We start from the raw sequence: 22325 nt of genomic DNA, 5'->3' as shown, positions 1-22325 counted from the left end.
CAGACCCAGCCCCAGCCTGGAGCCTGGTGGCTCTGCAGGGCTCAGCGAAGGCACAAACCCAGCCCAGGCTGTGGCTCTGCTCTTGGGATTCAAGCTCCTGCTGTGGCCCCTTTGCTGTGGCCCCACCCCGCACCCCCTGCAGCGTCTTCCAAATCCTTAACTTAATTTGGGGCGAAAAAGGACACTTTTGGGTGTCCTGAAGCCCCCGCTCTGCCCTCGGGCTTGGAGAGAGGAGCGTTGGGAGGAGGGACAGGCCGCGGGGGGCTCATCCGTGCATGCTGGGGTGGGAAGTCAAGCCCAGCTCCCCCCGGAGCATCACCGCAGGCGTCTGCGTGCGGCTGCAGCAGCATCTGCTGAGGTGATGCGTTTTGGCGGGGGGGAGGGGGGGTCCCGGATCGAGGGGGGTCCCGGATCGAGGGCTCAGGACCGGGGGGGCACCGTTTCCACGCGGTGCCGGCGAGCGCAGATGCTGCGACATCTGCTCCTGCTCCAAACTCCCGGGAGCAGAGGGCAGGTCCGTGATGCGGGAGCTCAATGAATGATGCAATCGGATGCGGGGGGGGGGGGTCGGGACGAGGCGGAAGCGCACCCGAGTGTCCAAGTGCCTGCACCGGGATGGCTCCTGGCCAAGGGCTCGGTCCAGCCAGCACAAGGGGTGAGGGGATGCTGAGCCCCGTGGGGGCACAGAGGTTTTGGGAAGGTTTGGGGCAGATTTTGGAGGGGGTTTGAGAAAGGTTTGAAGGCTCATGGAGGCTCAATGGGAAATGTTGCTTTTTGGCCACAGAGCTGGATGCTGAAGCAAGGGGGAACGGCGTTAACCTGCCCGAGGGGAGACTGAGCTGAGCTCTTAGGCAGAAGCTCTTCCCTGTGAGGGTGCTGAGGCGCTGGCACAGGGTGCCCAGAGAAGCTGTGGCTGCCCCATCCCTGGCAGTGCTCAAGGCCAGGTTGGACACAGGGGCTTGGAGCAAGCTGCTCCAGTGGAAGGGGTCCCTGCCCATGGCAGGGGTTGGAGCTGGAGGAGCTTTAAGGTCCCTTCAACCCAACCCAGGCCGTGGGTCTATGAGGCCACCCCCGGCTCCGCAGTGACCGGTGGCTCCCGTGTCCCCCTCGGCATGGCCGGGGGCGGAGCTGTCCAGCACCGGCGCCTCCTGAACGGGCTCCCCCGCTGCGCCCCCCCCCCGTCACCCCGGCACCCATCACCGCGGAACCCAGCGGGCTGGGCCCAGTGGGGGGACACCCGTGCCCCTGGTGCCCCCCTTTGCTGCCCCGGGGCGGGTCAGAGCCGAAGTGCTCAGCCTCGGTGGGGTGCGGGATCCGTGAGGGGGCCCGCGGGACCGTGGGGACCCCCAGGCACCTCCGCAGGGAGCCGGGACACCCCCGGCCGGCTCCTTGCCCAGCCCCTCGCACAGATCCTGGCGCAGCTCCCGGCTCTGTCCCAGCAGGGTTTGTGCCCGGCAAAGCCCATCCCGGGCCCAGTTCGGGTTCAGTCCCGTCCGCGGGGCTGCTGGGGGCAGGCGGTGCACTGAGAGCTGAACTCTGCTCGGAGCAAGGTTGTATTGGCGTGGGTTAAGTGCATAATGGGATTGCTGTGCAGCAGAGACCGGTGCCGTGCCTGAGGGGCTGCGCATCTCTGCTCCTACCACAGGCGGTTTCCATCCTCCTGCCCCAGCCCGAAGCTCATCTCCCAGAGCCCCCAGCATCGAGCTGTGGGGAAACAGCCCCGCAGAGCAGCGCTGCCAGGGCCCCCCCTTGCCTCCATCCGTATCAACCATGGAGCCTGCGAAGGAGCCCAGCCAGGGCTCAGCGCTGTGGCGGTGGCGATGTCCCAAGCACTGGCAGTGTCCCAGGGGCTGGCCAGGTCCCGGCCAGGGCACGGGGGCCGGAGGGATGGGGCTGGTTCCTGAATCAGGAGCTTGTTCTCCTCTGAAGGCTCTGCGCTGCCCCCGCTGCCTCTGTTTCTCTTAGGAAAGTTTGATGTCCCTTGTGCCACAAGGAGCCTTTTCTTTGTCCCTCTTCCGAGCGTGCCGGGGAGGCGGCCGTGCTGGAGCCGTTCCCAATGGGCCGGTTCCTCGTGCAAGAAGCACAGGGCTGCTCGGAGGGGCACCAGGATGGGCTCAGCTCCTAACCCGGCTCTGCTGCAGCCCCCGGCACTCCTCTGCTGCCGATCTCAAGGGTGGCTCCTGACCCATGGAGCTGCTCTGTGGGATCCGTCCTCATTTATCCCCATTTCCCAGCCTGGTTTTGGCTCCCTCACCCCGAGCGGAGGCAGTGGCAGGGTGGGGAAACTGAGGCACCAAGTGGCAGCAGGATGCCAGCAGATGCTGATGGGTTTTGTGCCTTTGTGCATCACCAAGCGTTCGTGCTCAGGCTCCTGGCACAGTTATCCCGGGGGCACAGGGCAGCTCCATCCCCATCAGGGATCCATAAACTGCAGGAGATAAGAGACAAGCAAATTGAATCTGGTTCATGAAAGTCACCCTGAAACGTTTCAGGAGCAGCGAATGCTGCCGAGCCATTGGCTCTTGAGACCATGGGGGTTGGATCCCCCTGAGGCATCCATCACACGTGCTCAGGTGATGGATGGCTCCAAAGCGCATCTGTTTCAATGCTGGGGGTGCTCCAGTGACCCCTTCACATAGGAAACGGGGCACATGAAATGGGGCTCCAGGCCCCTGTATTCGTTTCTGGCTGCTAAAGTCTCCCATGAGGGATGCATTTGGACACTGAGATGAGGACATGGCTCGAGCTCCGAGCACAACAGATGCCTCTTTGAAGGAGATGCCTTCAGGGATGTGCTGGTTGTGCTTGCCCTGGGATGAAGGACACGCTCGGCCAAGGCTGTTTCGTTTTCCTTCAGTGTGAACACCCATGTCTTTGTGGAGGAATCACCTGCAGGGATCTGAAACCACCTCATCGCTGGGCTTAGAGCTCTTGAATTCAGGGAAAACTGGAGTTCAGCGCTGGAACCCATAGCTGTTGGCTCAGTGCTCAGCGCCTGAACTCCGGAGCTCATACACCTTGTGTGTATATTCGGGTACCTGGCAGGGGACAAGGCTGAAACCCCAAAACTGAAGCATCTAGGGCAAAGTCCTGGTGCTCCCATCACTCAGTGGGATGGGAGCCGGTTCCCAAGAGCTGCTCCGGGCACACAGAGCTCTGCGTTCAGTGGCATTGAAGGAGAAAGTTGTTTCCCTTTGGATCTAATTGCAGAGGAGCCGCCTGTGCCTATGTAGGTCAAGCCGTAACCTGCTTTAGCCAGGCAAAGCGGTGCAGGTGATGCGGTGCTCCCTTGCTGCTGCAGGGGCAGAGCTCGGATGGGGCAGGAATGAATCCGGAGGCAGGCGAGGGGTTTGGAAGGAGAATCATAGACCCATAGAATGGCTTGGCGTGGGAAGGATCTTGAGCTTACCCAGTTCCAACCCCTGCCATGGGCAGGGACACCTCACACTAAACCATGGTACCCAAGGCTCTGTCCAGCCTGGCCTTGAACACTGCCAGGGATGGAGCATTCACCACTCCTATGGTTTAGAGTGAGGCATCCCTGCCCATGGCAGGGGTTGGAACTGGATGAGCTTAAGGCCCTTTCCAACCCAACCCATTCTGTGATTCTATGACCAGGAGATGGTCTCAGGTGTCTGGGACATGGTCTCGTTGGACCAGGAGGTGGTTCCAAGGACAAGGAGAAGGTATTGGGTGGCCAAGAGGGGCCCATCCCGCCTGTGATGCAGCCCAGTCTGCTGAGGCTCTGTGCCATGTGGCCTTGCTGCAGGGACCTGGGATGGGGCTGCACAGGGACCCTGGGGAGGATGTCACAAGTGCTGTGGGGATCCCTGTGCGGGGGCCATCACATGTGTCCTCCCTCCATGGGGTGCAGTGGCCTCTGTTGGGATTAGCAGCCTTCCAGTATCTGAAGGGGGCCTATAGGGATGCTGGGGATGGACTCTTCACTAGGGACTGTAGTGACAGGACAAGGGGTGATGGGTTCAAACTGAAACAGGGGAAGTTTAGATTGGATCTAAGGAGGAAGTTCTTTCCTGTGAGGGTGGTGAGGCACTGGAATGGGTTGCCCAGGGAGGTTGTGAATGCTCCATCCCTGGCAGTGTTCAAGGCCAGGTTGGACAGAGCCTTGGGTGCCATGGTTTAGTGTGAGGTGTCCCTGCCCATGGCAGGGGGTTGGAACTGGATGATCTTAAGGTCCTTTCCAACCCGAACTATTCTATGAGTCTATGATTCTATTGAGCACCACAGTCAGCAGGGCCCAGGAGCAGGGTCCGCTGTGTCTGCGGGGATGTGGGTGCCCCCATGGCCACCCCTCGCCCTGCTCATCCCTGCTCTCCCCCCACAGCCTCGCCAGCACCGGGATGAACGGCACAGCCAACGTCAACCCTGCCGCCCGCAGCCACTTCGCCTCCTCCATCCCGGTGCCCCGCGCCATGGCCCATGGCAAACCGCACACCTCGGCCTCCCCCAGCCCCACGCCCCCCTCCGTGTCCCCCAGGGCTCTGTCCCCCCAGCCAGCCCCCGGCCCCAGGACCCTCAAACCCAAAGGCAGAGCTGCCGAGGGCACTGGGGGCAGCCCCGGTGTCCCCCGCCGTGGGGGGCAGAAGGTCCCAGCGAGACCCCTGGTGCCCCCCGGGAAGTGGCCAGAAGCAGGGGGCAGTGGGAGGAGAGGGGCAGGCAGGGCAAGGGAGCCCCCTGAGCTGCCCAAGGCTCCCCCAGCACAGGGCAGGGCTGGGGGGCGGCTGGGGGGGGGCCCTGGGAAGGGCAGTGGGGTGACCATGGCAGGGATGGGGGATGAGCCCCACAGTGGCTCGCAGGGCAGGGGTCCTGTATTTGGGTCGGGGGCCATCACCTTCTCCTCAGGTGCCCCACACAATCACCCCGTCACTGCCACCGTGGCACCCTTCCAGTACCGGTGAGTCCTGGGGATGGGGCTTATGGGGACAGGGGGACATGGGGAGGCAGGTGACGTGGTGGGGGTGGTCAAGGGGAATAGTGGGGTTGGGTCTGGGGGCTCTGCCCCACAAGGAGGGTTCCAACTGGGTTTGGGGGGCTGGGGGTTTGGGGGCACCCATGGGAGCAGGCGTGGGCAGGAGATGGGCTCAGTGGGCAACGGAGTGCGCTGGGACACCCCCCTTGCTGGTGTCCCCCAACCCTGGCAGAGCCCAAGGCACCACGTTCCCATCTCCTGGGGATCCCCGCAATGTGCCCATGATCCCCACCCTGACCCCACTCTGCCCCCAGGCTGCGGGAGCATCGGGAGGAGGGTGACGAGTGCCCTGGACCTGACCCCGACCCCAAACCCGGAGGCCCAAGTGAGTCCAGGGGGGTTTGCTGGGGATGGGGGGGGGCAGGGGGTCGTGTGGAGCTCAGACCCCCACGGGCATGTGCTGGAATGGGGTCCGAGTGGCAGCCCTCACATAAGATGTGCCCCAATTCCTCTGGGAACGACACGGCTGCAGCTGCCGTATCCAGTGACTCCCATGGCTGAAACCCTACAACCAGTGGCGTTGCCAAGCCCAGGGCAGGAGTCACCTTGGTATCCCCCATGGTCCAGCATCCCCCATGGTCCAGCATCCCCCATGGTCCAGCATCCCTCATGGTCCAGCATCCCTCATGGTCCAGTACTCCCCATGGTCCAGTATCCCCCGTGGGCCAGTGTCCCCCAAGGTCCAGTATCCCCCAAGGTCCAGCAACCCCCATGGTCCAAAATCCCATGGTCCAGTATCCTCCGTGGTCCAGGATTCCCCATGGTCCAGCATCCTTCATGGCCCAGTATCCCCCATGGTCCAGTATTCCCATGGTCCAGCATCCCCCGTGGTCCAGCATCCCGTGGTCCAGTGTCCCCCAAGGTCCAGTATCCCCCAAGGTCCAGCAACCCCCATGGTCCAGCATCCCTCATGATCCAGCATCCCTCATGGTCCAGTATCCCCCATGGTCCAGCATCCCTCATGGTCCAGTATTCCCCATGGTCCATCATCCCCCATGGTCCAGCATCCCCCATGGTCCAGCATCCCTCATGGCCCAGTATCCCCCATGGTCCAGTATCCCCCATGGTCCACCATTCCTCATGGTCCAGTATCCCCCATGGTCCAGCGTTCCCCTTGGTCCAGCAGAGAGGGACTGTCCCCTCCAGTGTTGCCGCCGGGACATGGCCCTGCTTGGCTCCTTTCCCTCCTCTTCCCAGTTTCCAGGCGAGCTCCAGGAATGACCCATTTCCAAGGAGCTGGCTCGGAGCCGGGCGGAGGCGGGTGCCGCTGGCTCCCCGCACCCACCGCGGGGACACCCCCGTTCTCGGGAGCCCAGTGCGAGCTCCCCATTGCGGTGCTGGGGACACCGCGGTCCCCGACGGCGCCTGCTCTGGGGCAGGTTTTGGGGGGCGGCCGCTGGGGGAGATGCCGGGCGGCGGTTGCCAGGGCAGCGGCAGCGGAGGATGGCGGGATGCTCCAGGGATGTGCAGGGAAAGGGAAGGAAAGGAGCCGGGAGCTTCGCTGCGTGATGCGAAGGGACAGAACTCGGTCAGAGCCGCGGGGATGGGGAAGGGGCCGGATCCTTTCCCTGGCTCCACACCTCCCGCGGGCCTGGAGGGGACCGGGAACATCGGGAGGTTCCGGGGGTCCATGAGACGGCACCCCCAGATCTGCCCCCCGCAGCGGGCCCTACACCCAGCCCATAGCCGTGACAGCCCCGCACACTGACAGCGGCTTCGGGGTGCAGCTCCTGAACCCCCCATCCCAGCAATGGTAACACCGCGGGCTTTGGCCACCCTTTGCTGTCCCATCCACGACCGGGGCATTTCGGGGCTCCTCAGCATCACCCCGACCCCCACCAGCCCCCCGCCTGAGGGCTGTGCTGGGGGGCTCACCCCCCCCGTCCCCGCCCTGCCCTCTCCCCATCCCGGCAGCACGGTGATGGGCTCTAATGCGATATTTTCCGGCGGTTGCCATGGCAGCGCGCGTGAGGTCACCAAATAGACTTAATTCACCCCTCCCGGGGGACGGGTAATTAATGAACACTGATGATAACCAGACCCCGCTCCCCCTCAGCCCCCCACCCCCCCCACCCCGGAGGGGCCCCGTTGGGGGTGGGGTCCCGGGGCCTCCCCTTCCAACGCCGTTTGGGGTGAAACGGGGAAGTTTTGTCCCCGTTCTCCCCCCCACCCCCCCACCGGGGCTCTGCTCGGTCACTCCCCCCCCCCTTTCCTCCCGTGCTCGGCGCTGCGCGCCCCCGCCGCGCCCCGCCCCTTGCCCGCGCCCGCGGGGCTCGGAGGAGGGCGGGCTCTTTTTGTTTGCCCCCGACATTCCGCTGGTTCGCAGTGTCCCGCTGGCGGCGCAGCGGCGAGGTGGGGCCGCCCCCCCCCCCCTTACAGCCACCCCATCTCCTCCCCGTCCCGCTCCGCCCCGGCGGGGCGGGCGCTAACGGCGCTTCTCGCTCTCTCTCTCTGTGTCTCGCCCGGTGTCCTCGGTGCCGCAGCGGCAGCAGCCGGCGGGTTAAATGGTTGCAGCGCGGGGATGCTGGGGAGCAACCTCAAGAACCTTCCCGACGTGGAGCTGGGCGAGGAGGAGCGCGGCTACCGGCGGGGTCCCGACGGCGGAGCGGTGATGCCGAAGCGGGCGAAGGCGGCGGCGGCGGCTGCGGCGGGGCCGCGGGGCGCGGAGCTGCGCGTCTTTAAAGCGAGCAGCGCGGAGGGGCGGCTGCCGGCCGGCTCCAACCTGCGCAAGCAGAAGTCGCTCACGAACCTGGCTTTTCTCACCGACGCCGAGAAGAAGCGGCAGCTCTACGAGCCCCGCTGGAGCGACGACATGGCCAAGGCGGCGGCACCGGGGGCGGCGGCGGCGGCGGCGGCGGGGGGCGGCCGGGGCGGTGGCGGTCCCCGCGGTCGGGAAGCGCCCGCCATGTCGCGGAGCTTGTCCCGCTCCGAGCACTCGCTGCTGCCGCCGCGCCCCGCCGGCCCCGCCAAGCCGCCGCCCGCCGGCAAACCCAGCCGCATCCCCCGCGGGCCCTACGCAGAGGTGAAGCCCCTCAGCAAGGCCCCCGAGGCGGGCGGCGGCAAGTGCGATGATGAGCTGCTGGGAGGGAAGGGGCCGGCCGTGGCGGCGGGCGCCGAGGAGAAGCCGTACCTGAAGGTGGACCCCGAGCTGGTGGTCACGGTGCTGGGCGACCTGGAGCAGCTCCTCTTCAGCCAGATGCTGGGTGAGTGCTGCGAGAGGCGTCGGGGGGCGGGGGGGGGGGGTCCTGGCACCCCCGGGAGGGACCCGATGGAAGCTGTGTTGTTCTGGTCCTGGTGCGGGGGGGCGAGGAGCAGGGATGCTGAGGGGCGAGGAGGAGGGATGCTGAGGGGCGAGGAGCAAGGATGCTGAGGGGCGAGGAGGAGGGATGCTGAGGGGCGAGGAGCAGGGATGCTGAGGGGCGAGGAGCAGGGATACTGAGGGGCGAGGAGCAGCGATGCTGAGGGGTGAGGAGCAGGGATGCTCAGGGGCGAGGAGCAAGGATGCTGAGGGGCGAGGAGCAGCGATGCTGAGGGGCGAGGAGCAGGGATGCTGAGGGGCGAGGAGCAGGGATGCTGAGGGGCGAGGAGCAGGGATGCTGAGGGGCGAGGAGCAGGGATGCTGAGGGGCGAGGAGCAGGGATGCTGAGGGGCGAGGAGCAGGGATGCTGAGGGGCGAGGAGCAGCGATGCTGAGGGGCGAGGAGCAGGGATGCTGAGGGGCGAGGAGCAGGGATGCTGAGGGGCGAGGAGCAGGGATGCTGAGGGGCGAGGAGCAGGGATGCTGAGGGGCGAGGAGCAGCGATGCTGAGGGGCGAGGAGCAGGGATGCTGAGGGGCGAGGAGCAGGGATGCTGAGGGGCGAGGAGCAGGGATGCTGAGGGGCGAGGAGCAGGGATGCTGAGGGGCGAGGAGCAGGGATGCTGAGGGGCGAGGAGCAGGGATGCTGAGGGGCGAGGAGCAGGGATGCTGAGGGGCGAGGAGCAGGGATGCTGAGGGGCGAGGAGCAGGGATGCTGAGGGGCAGGAGCAGCGATGCTGAGGGGTGAGGAGCAGGGATGCTCAGGGGCGAGGAGCAAGGATGCTGAGGGGCGAGGAGCAGGGATGCTGAGGGGCGAGGAGCAGGGATGCTGAGGGGCGAGGAGCAGGGATGCTGAGGGGCGAGGAGCAGAGATGCTGAGGGCGAGGAGCAGGGATGCTGAGGGGCGAGGAGCAGCGATGCTGAGGGGCGAGGAGCAGGGATGCTGAGGGGCGAGGAGCAGCGATGCTGAGGGGCGAGGAGCAGGGATGCTGAGGGGTGAGGAGCAGGGATGCTGAGGGGCGAGGAGCAGGGATGCTGAGGGGCAAGGAACAAGGATGCTGAGGGGCGAGGAGGAGGGATGCTGAGGCGCAAGGAGCAGGGATGCTGAGGGGCGAGGAGCAGGGATGCTGAGAGCAAAGGTGCCCAAGGACCAGCTCATGTCCACCTCTGGCCTTCTCTCCAGCCTCCTCACGAGGAGCAATGGCAGGAGGTGGGTGAGCTCGTCCTCCCCCACATGTGTCTGGCCACCCTGGTCTCGATGCCCCACCAAACACAATGGAGGTGCCACCGCCGCTCCCCACCGTTGCCATCTTTGTGGCTGCCCCCCTCGGGTTGACCTTGGCTGCTCTCACTGGGAGGCTGCGGTGGATGTGCTGTGTGCAGGGTCTGTGCTTTGGGCAGGAGGCTTCAAATCCAGAGCTCCTCCAGCGCCTTGGGCTGAGGAACGTTCTCCAAGGATGCTGCTACCAGGGATGCTCGAGCTGGTTTCAGCCCGTGGCCGCCAGCATCTTGCTGTGCTGGGGGGTTTGATCCTTGAGCCATGTGTTAGTGCATGGGGGGGCTCCGTGAGAGCACCGAGCACTGCCTCCAGTGCTGCCCTTGCTCCGGGGACCCGCTGCCCCAGTCACGGCGCATGGCGCTGGGTCTTGGTACTGGTGTGTCCAGCCCTCGTGCTTCCCTCGTGCTGATCCGCAGGAACCCGTGGCAGCCTTGGGAGCCCTCTATGTCCTGCTGAAGCCTGTTCTCCCCCCGCATCCCAGCTGCAGTGCCTGTGGGTTTGGCTGGGCAGGGACCGCTGGGGGCTTGTGGCTCCAGCGAGCTCTGTTGGGTCTCACAGACTGGTGTGAGAAGGTGGCAAATGGCCTCTGTACAGCCATTAGTGCCTGAGCTGGCCGGGTTTAAAGCCCTTGCTGGTGGTGGTGGTGGTGGTGGTGGGGACAGCAGTGGTATAGGCAGGGCTGGGGGTCCTGGTGTGTCCTGTCCTTCAGGTTCCCTGCCTTTTAGGAGTCCAGGAGCTTCTCTGGTGCATGGGGAGCTGGCTCGAGGTTCCTTCTCCTGGCTGCACCAGAGCAGAGCTCTGCTGTGGGGAGAAGGGGTGAGATTCACCCCAGCTGGGGGCTGTGGGGCAGGTTTGGGAGGTGGAGTAAGGAGCCCAGGGGAGGTACCTGTAAAGCTGTGCCTGCTGAGGCCGCTTCCCTGCTGCACACACAGGAGCCTTCGGCTTGGCACAGCCCCTGCTCCAGTGCTAGCACATGGGCATGGAGCCTCCCAGAGCATCACCCTCGGGCCTGGGGTCAGCAGGCTCCTGCTTGCCCGGCCCCATCCTTGCCCTGGCAGGGGTCTGGCAGCTGCTGGAGCATCCTGGGGCTGCACGAGCAGCTCATGGGCAGCCCCAGGGTGAGCTCAAGGGGTGGGCAGGGAGCAAGAACAGGGTGGACACGCAGCACTGGGGGGCTCGTGGACATCCATGTTCAGCCCTACTGCTGTGGTGGTACCAGAGATGCTGCCAGCAGGGACAGGGGTTTGTGCCCCCACCAAGGGAGACCATAGGCTGTGGAAGTGCCCCCGATACCTGCTTTGTTTCTGTAGTGGCTGCCTTGCTTCTGTCTTCCTGGGAGCCTGCTTCAGGGCTGCCCTTGACATTGGGAGCATCCCTCTGGACTCCACTTACACCTGAAGGCTTGGTCAGCTGGCCTGTGAGGTGCTGGATCTGTGCTCTGCTCCCCCTGCTCTGTGTATGTGCTGAAACAGGCGATTGTCCATGATGTGCCAAGCATCCTCTGGAGGGGCCTCAGGGCTGGTCTGGTGGGGACAATACCTGGGGTGGACAGGGCAGGGGCTTAACCCTGCAGAGACCTTGCTTTCCTTCCATGGGGCTGTGCTGCTCGCGTCCATCAGGGCTGTGCTGTTGAGTCATAACCTCCTACCCAAGCCACCCATGACCTGGCGTGTCCTTGGCAGCCGGTGTGCTGGGGATGCCAACAGGAGCGTGGGGATGTGTGGAAGAGGGAGCAGTGGTGACTCCATCACTTCCTACACACTGGCAGCAGAACCGTGCCTGGGGTTCTGTGCTCAATGGGCTTCTGGTCCTGACCCCTTTGCTTGTGGTCTGGTGTGAGCCAGGGAGATGAAACCTTCACCTGGGGTGAGGGAACCTTCCCCAGCCTGAGTCCTCAAGGGAGAGGTTGTTCCTGCAGTGGGGATGGACCCGGAAGGGACAGGACAGGACCCCTCTGCTCAGGAGAGTGGGCTTCAAGCCCTGCTAGGGCTGATGGGTCAGGCCAGGAGAGGAGCTTTGTCCTGGTTGCTTCAGAAGATGCTTGGGATGGAGGGGAGGTTTCTCTGCTGTTTCCTTGGGTTCCTTTGGCAAAAGGAACGTCACCCTGCGCTGTGTGCCCATGGCTGCTGGAGCACACCATCCCCAGAGCGGCACGAGGAGACCCATGGGTTTGGTTTGTGATGGGAAGCTGCAGAGCCTTTCAGCCTCTGCTCATCTTCTTGTCCTTGAACTGTTGGCCTGTATTGAGCAGCCAGAGCTGCCTCTGCCTAACCCAAGCTTCCTGCTGCACTGGGCCCCGTGCCTTGTGGAGACCTTGCATGGCTTTGATCTCCACACCTGAGTTCTCATCCCCACCTCGTGCTCCTTGTGCCAGGAGCGCTCCCAAGCCTCTGCTGACCCAAAATACAGGTTATTAGTGGTGGCTGAATGCTGCCTCTCATTCAGTTGCTGCCGCTGTGTCATCTGTTTGGTGGCACCAAAGCCTTTGTAGAGCTGCTGGAGATGTAACCACACTCAAATCAGAGCAGTGTGCTCCGGACAGGAGAGGTCAATGGCACGCAGCCACTGCGTGTGCTTTGTAGAGGCTATTTCCATCGTCCAAATTACACACTTGACATCAAGCAAAGACCGAGGCTTCTCATCAGGGCTTGCTGGCAGCTGGGGCTGCTCATTACCGCAGCGCCCAGCCATGGGATGGAGGGTGGAAGGCAAGAGCTCGTGGCACAGCGTGGTGCGGTGCTGGCGGCGTTCCTGTGCTTCCCAAGAGCTCCCAGAGCACCTCGAGGTCCTGCAGCCTCTTCTGCAGCCATTTCCTTGGCCAACTCTTTGGTGCCTCTTGAGTGGGTGCTGATTCCCATCAGTGAGGAGGCGGGTGGAACACATGGGTGATCCCGGTGGGATGGGGTTCCCCAAAACGCTCACTGCAGGAGGCTCTGCACCCAGCAGAGCCGAGGGGCCGGTGCCTGCAGATGGGCTCCTTGAAGGGCTGGAGCTTCCCATTGCATCCGACTGTGGTTGGCTTAGGAAAGAAACCACTGGGATGGTGTCCGGCGCATCTCGTGGGAGCACGTTCCTGGCTCTGGGTGAGGTGGCCCCAAGGAGATAACCCTCCTGAGGGCTGTCCCTGCTGGCCAAGGGACTGGGATTAAAAGGATGGGATGGGCATGGGATCAAAAGGAGCACCTCTGCCCCACTGGCTGTGTGATCAAGTGCTAACGGGTCCATTGCAGCCATGGCAGGAGACCATGGGCAGGTGGGACACGAAGCATCTCTTTGCAGTGACATGGGTGGGTTACTGGCTCCTGAAGTTGCGTGGCTGTCCTGGTGCCATCGTCATGCTAACGTTGTTCCTCTCCTAAGGCTCCTGCATGCCGAGGTCATTGGGGTGGGGATTTATTTCCTTCTGGTAGCAGATATGGACTCGTGGTTGAGGAGAAACGGGAGAGGTGCAAGTTCGGGTTGCAGCTTCCATCCTGCTCTTGGGAGCTGGCAGGGAGAAGCAGACGTCTCCTCTCTGGTTGAAATGGCTGCAGGGAATGGGGAGAAAGGCTGGACCCCAGAGCTTTCTGCTGCATCCCTTTGGGGTGTGCCACGTTCCTGGTGATAACGGCAGTGCTAAACGCCCACATAACCCAGGTTTGGCTTTAAAAGTTGCCCATAGAGAAGCAGCAGAGCAAACACTTGAAGGCAGAAGTATTGGGGCTGCTCTGCCAAAACAAAATCCTGCCCCAGGGAGCCTGAAAACCGTGGTCAAATGGGGTTTTCCCAGTGGCTGCCTCTGCCTTGCTCCCACATCCAACGTTTGTCCACATGTACCTGGATGTGAACTTCAGTGCAGCTCTGGGTCTGCTGGTGGGATGTGACCATGGTGGGGCCTGGGCCATGTTCCTCCTGGGGTGGTTTGCTCTGTCCTGGGTGCCTCAGGAGCAGTGTGCTTCCCTCTTGGATGGCACTGGGGGAGCTGATGGCAGTTCTGGATCCTTCTGGAGCGTTCCTGCTTGATGCCCCTCTCCCTGGCTTTGTGTCTTCGGCTTCTCGTGCTGCCACACGTGTCCCTGTGCTCACAGCACGAGCCCCCTGTGCCACCACCCTCTTGTGCCCCTTCAGGTTAATAGCTCATCACTTGTCCAGTCCAGAGCATCCTTCGGTGTTTGGTACCCCATGTGTGTGGTGGCAGCAGTGTCCCAGGGCTCTGAGTGTGCCCTGCCTCTGGTGCCGGTGGCACTGCGGTTAGAGCCCAGGGGTGAGGCTGCTGAGTCTGCATCCCTGCACTGGGTGGAGCGGGGATGGCTCCATCCCTCAGGGGTGCCTCAGCCCCGGTCCTCTCTGGGTTTCACACCTTGCAGGTGTCTGGTGTGGGGATGTGGGGTGTGGGAGATGGGGCACGACGCGGTCCTGCCCTGTCCCCTGCCCTGCAGAGCAGCATCCTCCTCCGGGTGCATCCAGCGGCGCTCCCGGGGGAGCCAGGGGAGGGGTTGGTGGTTCTGGGGCTGGGAAGCGTTGAGCTGGGGATGGCAGAGCCTGAGCAGGGCTCGGCCCTGCCTTGTGGAGGGGCGAGGAGCGAGAGGGGCTCTCAAGCTGCTGCATTGCAGCTCGGAGCCGGGAGCCAAGCAGCGCGGAGCTGGGAAGGCAGAAGATGCTGCATTGCAGGGCTGAGATGAGGAGCTGTGCACATGGAGCCGTGCCTGTGGCAGGGCGGGTGTGACACTGAGGAGCCGTGCCCGGCGTGCCCGCTGATCCGCTCGGCTTCCCTCTCATCCACGTTTTGTTCCTTCATTCCTCCCGCTGCTTGTCCGGTCGAGGCACTGGTGTGTGCTCCGTTAATTCAGGGGAAGGGCTGGGATTCACCTCCCTGCAGGAACCTGCACAGAGGAGCTCAGCACTGGTGTGGCACAGCAGGGCAGGAGGTTATCCTGACCCCAGGCTCCATGGATGGAGACCCTCGTGTGCCCTGTGCAGGGGCTGGCACAGCCTGAGCTCCCCAGGGATGCTGCATGGGCAGAGGTGTGCGGAGCAGGTTCGGCTGGATGGGAACCAATTCCCCCCAGTGACCTGGAAGGAGGGATCCTGGCTGAGCGGGTGTGAAGCACGTTCCGAGCCGTAGCTCAGGTCCGGCTCCGTGGCTGGGTATTTATAGCCCTGTGAGATCTCAGCATCGCCATGGACTGAGAACAGCTCCCTGATGAGACACTCACAATCACACATCCCTTGCCCATGCGCAGCGTTGTTGCCTCATGCTCTCCGCACGTCGGGGTAGGGAATGGCTTGGTTGTGGCAGAGGGAGGCTGAGCTGAGCTCTTAGGCAGAAGCTCTTCCCTGTGAGGGTGCTGAGGCGCTGGCACAGGGTGCCCAGAGAAGCTGTGGCTGCCCCATCCCTGGCAGTGCTCAAGGCCAGGTTGGACACAGGGGCTTGGAGCAAGCTGCTCCAGTGGAAGGGGTCCCTGCCTGTGGCAGGGGTTGGAGCTGGAGGAGCTTTAAGGTTCCTTCAACCCAAACCAGGCTGTTATTCTATAAAAAGGGCTTTACCCTGGTGTTTTTTCTACCCTAGGGGAGAGCTGGCTTCTCACAACATGGCTCCATGGCCATGCCCTTGGCAGGATGCTGTTGGCCTTTTGCTGGGAGCATGGTGGAGACCCCTTCAAGCATGGGCTCTGTAAAGCCCACTTCATGGGGAGCAGCCCTTCCCTTTCGTAGCCAGTGTATGGGGAGCTGTGGGCACCGGCAGGGAGGGATGTGCTTGAGGAGCAAGGCAAAGGAACCTGCTGTTCGGGCTGAGTCCATGCAATGTTGAAACTCATCTCTTTAACAAACCCCTGGGGCTGGAAGCGTTAGATGCTGTCAGGGTGTTTCCAGTTCCCTTTATCTCTGCCTTGGCATTGTATTTCCAAGCTGATGCAAACAAGTGGAAGAACAGATAGTGGCTAATTCGCATTGATTGCACTGGGAGCTCCCCGAGGTGAGCCTGGGCTGGCAGGAAACGTGCGGGGGCCGCTCCATGGGGCAGGCGCATCCCTCCCCAGCCGGTTCCCACATCCTGAGGCTTATCCCAGCCTTGATGGTTCAGAGGCTGGAGGCAGCTTTGTCAGGGCGAGTTCATGCTGGACCAGCTTGGCAGCGGAGAGGGGGAGCCCTGGTGTGTGTGTGGGGGGCAGATTGTGGTTGGGAATGGGGACTGTCAGGGCTTGGAGCATCCTGCTCTTGTGGACGGTGTTGGAGGAGCTTTCAGGTCACTTCCAACACAAACCAGGCTGGGATTCTTTGGCTCCCAATGTGCAGAGCGAAAGCAAGAGGGCTTCCTTCCTCCCCAGTCCATCAGGGAGGACACAGATAGCATCCTGGGAGTCATTGCTGTGAGCCCAACAGCCAGGCTCTGCTGGGAGTGATGCTACTGCTGGCCCAAAGGCAGGAGTGAACTGAGGAATGGAGTCTCCCTGTGTTGGCACTTGGTGTTTTCCCTTCCCATCCTGCTGCATCTGATCAGGGCAGGGGAAGCTCAATGGGGAGTCAGTGGGGACAGCCCATGGGCTTCTCCAGTCACTGCCCTGCATCTGTCAAGAGACCCCGGGTTCATTTCACCCCATAACAAAACCCTTCCCATGGGATTGGCTGTGCGCTGCCCCTCGGGGTGGGCTCTGGGAGCAGAGGTGCTGCAAAGGACCTGGTGGTGGGAGATCCTGTCCCAACAACATGCACGTGGCCTTGGCGTGGAGATAGGATCCTGCTGGGCCTGGGGAGCATGTTGTGGGACTGCTGGTCAAGGGGAAGCACCAGCCTGGCTCCCAGCTGTAGGTACCCGGGCTGTAGGTAGCTGGGGGCTTGCAGAGCATCTGCGTGTTTGAGTGCTCACCCTGGGGTGTTTGTGGGTGCCTGTGTCACTGCCTGGGCTCCTGTCTCCCACTGTCGAGTGGTTGAATGCACCCAAAAGCTGGCTGCATCCCGGCTGCCCAGGGAACAGCAGCAGTGCGGGGGTCATAGAATCAGGAGCTTAAAGCTCACCCAGCTCCAACCCCTGCCAGGGGCAGGGACGCCTTCCACTGGAGCAGCTTGCTCCAAGCCTGACAGTCCCCATTCCCAACCGCAGTCTGGAAGAGGCAGCAGCACCTTCAGCCATCTCTTGTTCATCTCTCCGAGCCCCTTGGGCTGGGGTTGTCTGGGCTGTGCCAGACGTGTCCCGGTGCTGCCGGAGCGTTCACAGGCATCATCCGGCCCCGGGCTGCAGCGTGCTCAGAGACTTTGTGCTATTTGCAGTGAGTTTTCCAAGCTGAGCTTATTGGCTCGTGGGCATCTGCTCCCAGATGGAGAACATGTGGCCGGCTCCTGCAAAGGGAGAGGAACAGCCCTGCTCATAAAGCAGCATGGGGGGATGAGGGAGGGAATCTCTTCCTGGAGCCTGAGATGCTCTGGGAGCTGTGCAGAGGTTGGGGTTTGAAAGCTGCTCCAAAATCCCCTTCACAAGCAGCTCTGTGGCTGGAGGTGAGAGCCTGCTCCCCATCGGGTCCCTTCTTAGTGATGGGGGAAGTTCAATAACCTGGGGGCAGGAGATCTTTGCTTCCCGTTCTGCTTGTGAAGGCAAATAGCAAGCAATGAACGTTCCGGGGTGATTTCCTGAGCAAACAGTCATTGTGCTAAAGGTGGTGAAGCTCTGGGGCTGCTGGAAGCTGGCTGCTGGCACAGGCTGGGTGAGGACGTTGCAGCATGGGAGGAGAGGAGCCCAGAGCTCCGGATCCACAGTAAATGCACAAAAGCAGCATTCCCGAGTGGAGCGCGCTCGGATGCACAGCGCGGCCGTGCTGCTCCTGGGTTGCTCCTCGCTGCGCTCAGGGGCAGAGGTACCGATGCGTTTCGTTGCCAAGGCTTTGGTTCCCTTTGTGGGAAGAAAGCAGTTTCTGTTCGGCTGAGGCTCTCTGTGGCTTCAAAGACAAACCAAATCCAGCTTCTTTTTTGTAGTGCAGGAGATGCCTGGTTTCCATCCCAAACCATCCATGTTTTGCAGCTCAATAGCACATCGTAGACAATGGCTTTAGAAATGAGACGCCTGCGTTTTGGACCCACAGCGCTGAGGCAATGCCAAGCAGTGCATGGGGTGCCAGAATTCATGCACATGGGGAGAGAGGAGAAGAAGGAGGAAGAAAAACTTGCTCCGATGGGGTGTTTCCAAGGAGATCATGGTAATGATCTTCCATTTCCATATAGCTTTTCATCCCCTTGTGGGGTGTTCTCCCTCGCAAGCAGACATTGCACATATCCTGTGTGGAGAGTCCAGTGCAGCTTCTCCTTAAGATCCATGTTGTAGCGGGGAAGCTGTGGCTGTGGAGCGGGATCAGCTTTGGTAGGGGAAACCCCTCCCTGGGGGATGTTGTGGGATGCTCAGGGATGCTCAGGGATGCAGGATGTCCCTGCCCCTTAGCAGCACCCCATGTTCGGCTGCTGAGCACAGCACATTGGTGTAGGGAGTAACTTTGACATGGAGCGATGGTGTCTGGGTATGTCCGAATCTTTCCCTGCATCCCTGTGGGATGTGCCTGACATCAACCCGTGTCCATCTTGGAGCCGCACCGCGTTCGGACACACTCTGGCGCTTGGCTCGTTGGAGCAAGAGCCCTGTTACGAGCTGTTGAGGGCTCTGCAGAGGCTCAGCCAGGCCGTGTCCTGTGCGGGAGGTTGGGTAATATCCGCTCTTCCCTCATCCTTCCCAGCGCCTCTCGCTTTCCAGGAGGAGGAAGGCAGCTCCGAGCTCTGCCTCCCCCTGTGCCGAGGGGGGTTTGCAAGAGCCCCAGTTTCTAGCATCTTCTTCTGTTGTTTCCCTTCCCTCTTCTCCTGCCCTGGGGTTTTTCTGTGGCCTGATGGAGTTTTAAACAAAACCATGGTGAGGAGAGGGGGAAATCCCAGGGCAGGACATGGGAGGGGGGAAAAGCCGGTTCCCAAACCCAGAGCGGTTCCAAGGGGAAGCTTAGGGTGTGTTTTTAGTTTTAAATCCCATCTAATTTGAAGGCGCTTTAGTGACAGGGGAGAAGAGCTTTCCCTTACCGCGTGATGCGCCCCAGCTTCACGGGGAGAGGCTGTGGATTGAGAAACACCATGGAATTGTGAAGCAAAAGGCAGCTGCTGTGCCCTTCCATTCCTCCCTCATGGGATGGGCTCTCTGGATGTGGGGACAGACCCCCCCCCCACCTTATCAGTGTGTCCATGTGGATGGTAGCATCGGTCACCTGCATGCAGTGGCTTTGTATGAGGGCAGATGTGGACAAATGTGCCTGTCCTGCAGGGCACTGAGCAGAGGCGTGGGGTGCAATGGGGCAGAATTGGGTCCAACCTCCAACCCTCCGGCTGGAGGACAAATGTTGGAGTGGGTGAAGGAGGGCAGAGGGAGCGTGGGGATGGAGACCATCCCTGCTGTGAGCCACCAGCATGGGGGTGATGGGGATGAGCTGCTCCGTTTGGGGCTGGGCTGGTTTCTCACAGCGTGGGCTTGGCAGGTAGATTGGGTGTTGGGAGGAAAACAGCTTAACTCCATCATCCCCTCTGACCTGCGGAGCGCAGCTCTCCAGGCACATCTTGCTGGATGTCGTTCGGAGCAGGGAAGGAAACAGCTTATGGTAATTTCTGCAATGACTTTCCAATGTGAACTGTCTGCAATCACTTACAGCGTTCCTGAAGGGATTAATTACTCGCTGGAGCTCATTGTGTGCAGTTCACATTCAGAGCTGTTGGATGCGATGCCTTGGCTTGGAGAGAGCTGGGGATGGGGGGGCACATGGTGTTTCTATTCCCATCCTTTCCTCCCTGCTCTGGGCTATCTCAGGCTCCTGCTGGGAGCATTCCCCATTGCCGGCCCGGTGGCCGCTCGCTCTGTGCATGACCGCAGCCCCGGCCTTGCTCCGCGCCGCTGCGTAGCCAGGAGAAGACAAATCACTTCCTTGTTGGAACGACTTTTGGCTGATGCTTCCCTCCAGGCTGTAGCGTTGGCTCCGCTCTCCCCGCAGCGGTCGCGGCTTTGGGCTCAGTGCTTGGACAGGCCCCCAGAACAAATGTGGGGAGAAGAGCTCAGAGCACATCGCAGCGCTGCTTCCCATGGTGGGATGGGCTTTGGTGGTCACATCCCTGGGAGGATGCTGCCTGTGGGACAGGCACTTGGGGAAGGGCGTTCATTGCAGCTCGGTGGGGGGATCCCAAAGTGGCCAAGCTGGGGGTGTGAATTAACTCCTGCTCCTGGGTGCTTATGGGGTTCTGGGGGTCTGGAGTGAGCCCGTGTGCAGGGGCTTGCAGCCACCATCACCCCACGTCCCTCAGCCCTTGGTGTTGGTGGGTGCGTGGGAGCTGGTACACGGTGGCGAGTCTGGAGGCTCCGTGGAAATCCCTTCTGTGGGTGCTGATGCCTTTTCCAGAGCGTTTTCCACCCTGCCCATCCCTGCAGTGAAAGCTGAGCTCACCGGGTCCGCATTCTGTGCGCTGCATCCTGAGGAGCCCCTCCACTCGCTGTAATGTGGGTGATGGATTTGGGGTGAGGAGCACTCCCCTCCCTGCTGTCCCCCAGCCCCACAGGGTGCCTGGGCAGGGCTGCTGTGAGCTTTGGGGTCCCAGGAAGGAGTGGTGGCCCCATGGAGGTGGCACAGAGCTTTCTGATGCTGAGCATCCCCTTCCCTCCTGTGGCTCACCCAGGTTTCCCCAAGGACACGGGGTCTTCCTTCTCTGCAGACCACCTTTAGTGGGGAAAACGTGACCGCTGCTCAAGAGAACCCTTTCCCATTGGTGGGTCCCACCGAGGGATGCAGGGGGTCCTGGTGGGGGGGGAAGTGCAGGATGTCAGGGTCTCACCCCCCCACCACGCACTGTGCACTGTCTTTGGGAGAGCGGGTTTGCCTTGGGGTGAGCATCCCCAGGGCAGCCTCAAGGGACCCTAAATCTGTGCTGTGCCGTGCCTGGGGTTGCTATTGCAGATGCTGCCCCCGTGGTCCAGGGGTGGCTCTTGCCCCTGTGCCTGGTTGGAGCAGCACCCCAGTGCCAGGGACTGCGGGTAGGGGGGACACCCTGATCCTGGAGGGATCCCAGTGATCCCAGTGCCAGCGTGAATGTGGCACCTGCCCCTCCTGCGGGTCCCGGGCAGGAGATTCCACAATGGGCATTGAGCAAAGCCCTGGTAACCTTCAGGGCAGAGCGTGAAGGGCTGATTAGAGGGTGTGCGGGGAAGGGCGCTGAGGTCCCGTGCAGGCCCTTCCCTTCCCATTTCCAGGGCTTTCCATGGTAATGGCTCCTATTTTCTCTGTTGTTAGGACGTCACTCACACACAGCTCCAACGACATCTGTCAAAGCATGTGTCCCGTCCCCCCCGCCCCGTCCTTGCTGCTCCTGGGGAAAGAGGGAGCCGTTGGCCCCGTAATGAGCCTGACATCAATTAATCATCAGCCTTAAAAATTAGCATCGCGGCAGCGTACGGTGGAGGGAGATGATTCCCCAGATGGAAGCAAAAATAGCCTCGGAGCCTTCCCTCCTCCCATGGGAGCTGGCAACAATAGATCCATGAACGAGGAGCCTGGAGCTGGGGCAGCCCGAGGTGCTCTGCCTCCTGGCTCATCGCGGGGTGCTTTTGGGTACCGCCTCATGTAATGGGTCCTGAGGAGCATCCCTGGGCTTTGCAGAGAGCCCAGGGTGAGCTCACAGCGCTGAGCCCCTTCTTGCAGGTGGGGCTTTAGGAAAGCAGAGCCCCGGGGGTCTCATCTGGAGGGCAGGATGCTCATCCCTGGGTGCTGCTGCTGGTCCCCTTGCTCCTGTCCAGGGTGAGGGGAGAGCCTTGCCAGCCCCTCAGGAGCTGGGGACCTGTGCAGGAGGTGATGTGGGCACCTTCCCCAGGGGGTCACCATGGCCTGGTCCTTGTGCCGCTGCCATGCTGTGGTTCTCCATGCTCAGGGATAGCTGTGACCTGAGCGAGCAGCTCTGCTGCCCGCAGCCTCCTGCAGCTTTGGTTTCCCATCCTGTTCCTGGTCAAGGTGCAGAGCCCCCGGTGCTGGTTGTGCTTTGGATCCATCCTGATGGCTCTGAGAAGCAGCTCTGAAGGCTGTGCTGGCAGGGGAGCCAGGGAGGACATTTTGCTTTCCTGCTCAAGGCACATGAGGGCTCTTTGGTGATGGACAGGCAGACCAAGTGTCTACCAGAGCCCAGCTGAGGCCGGGGAGAATTGTGTTTGCAACGCATTGCTCTGCACAAAGCTCGCAGTCACAAGGCGAGGGGGACAAAAGGCTCCCTGTTCGCTCCGTCCCAGTGGGTGCAATTCCAACAGTTAAAAAGCAAATGTGAGTTGTTTGTCTCTGGGAATATAAAGCTTCCCCAAGCGTGGCTCTATTCTGGCTGGGAATGGGGAGTTTGGCTCTGCTAATGACTCTGTTCTCCCTGCAGAACGGAGCCAGCTTGAGCCAAGAGCTGCCCTGACCGCCCCTTCCCGGCTGGCCCTGGTACGGGGACATGCACTGGGGAGGGAACTGAAATCACCCTTTGAGCCAGGCCTGGGCGCTTGGTGGGGAGCAGCAGGGAGGGACGAGCACAGGGACCGTGGTACCCAGGGGTGGCTGCCACCCGCGAGCATCCTCCAGTACCCAGGGTCTTGTCCCAAGGCATCCTCCTCAGTAACAGGGAGCCCCAGGCAGAGTGAGCCCGCTCCCTTGATCAGATCTGCGGGTTTGGGGCATCTGACTGCGAGTCCAAGGGTGCCATTGCAGACCAGGGAGCTCTTGGACCGTGTCTCCCCATACCCAAGCTTGGGTGGCCGC

General features: G+C 62.1%; 1 protein-coding gene across 1 annotated transcript in view; it reads left to right on the top strand.

Annotated features, from left to right (window-relative positions):
- The window catches only part of NAV1 (neuron navigator 1), a 56876-nt gene that overhangs the window by 3504 nt on the left and 31047 nt on the right, over positions 1-22325 (top strand). The window contains exons 2-4 of the mRNA XM_061362756.1: positions 4346-4915; positions 5245-5467; positions 7047-8193. Coding sequence (XP_061218740.1) covers positions 4362-4915; positions 5245-5467; positions 7047-8193 — 1924 coding nt within the window. The 5' untranslated portion in view covers positions 4346-4361. The remainder of the gene's footprint in view (positions 1-4345; positions 4916-5244; positions 5468-7046; positions 8194-22325) is intronic.

The sequence above is a fragment of the Neopsephotus bourkii genome, unplaced genomic scaffold, assembly GCF_033783945.1.
Source record: "Neopsephotus bourkii isolate Nb327-2 ecotype Australia unplaced genomic scaffold, CSIRO-AGI_Nbou_v1 NB_1139, whole genome shotgun sequence".
Lineage (NCBI taxonomy): Eukaryota > Metazoa > Chordata > Aves > Psittaciformes > Psittacidae > Neopsephotus > Neopsephotus bourkii.
This window is presented reverse-complemented; position numbering and strand designations above follow the sequence as displayed.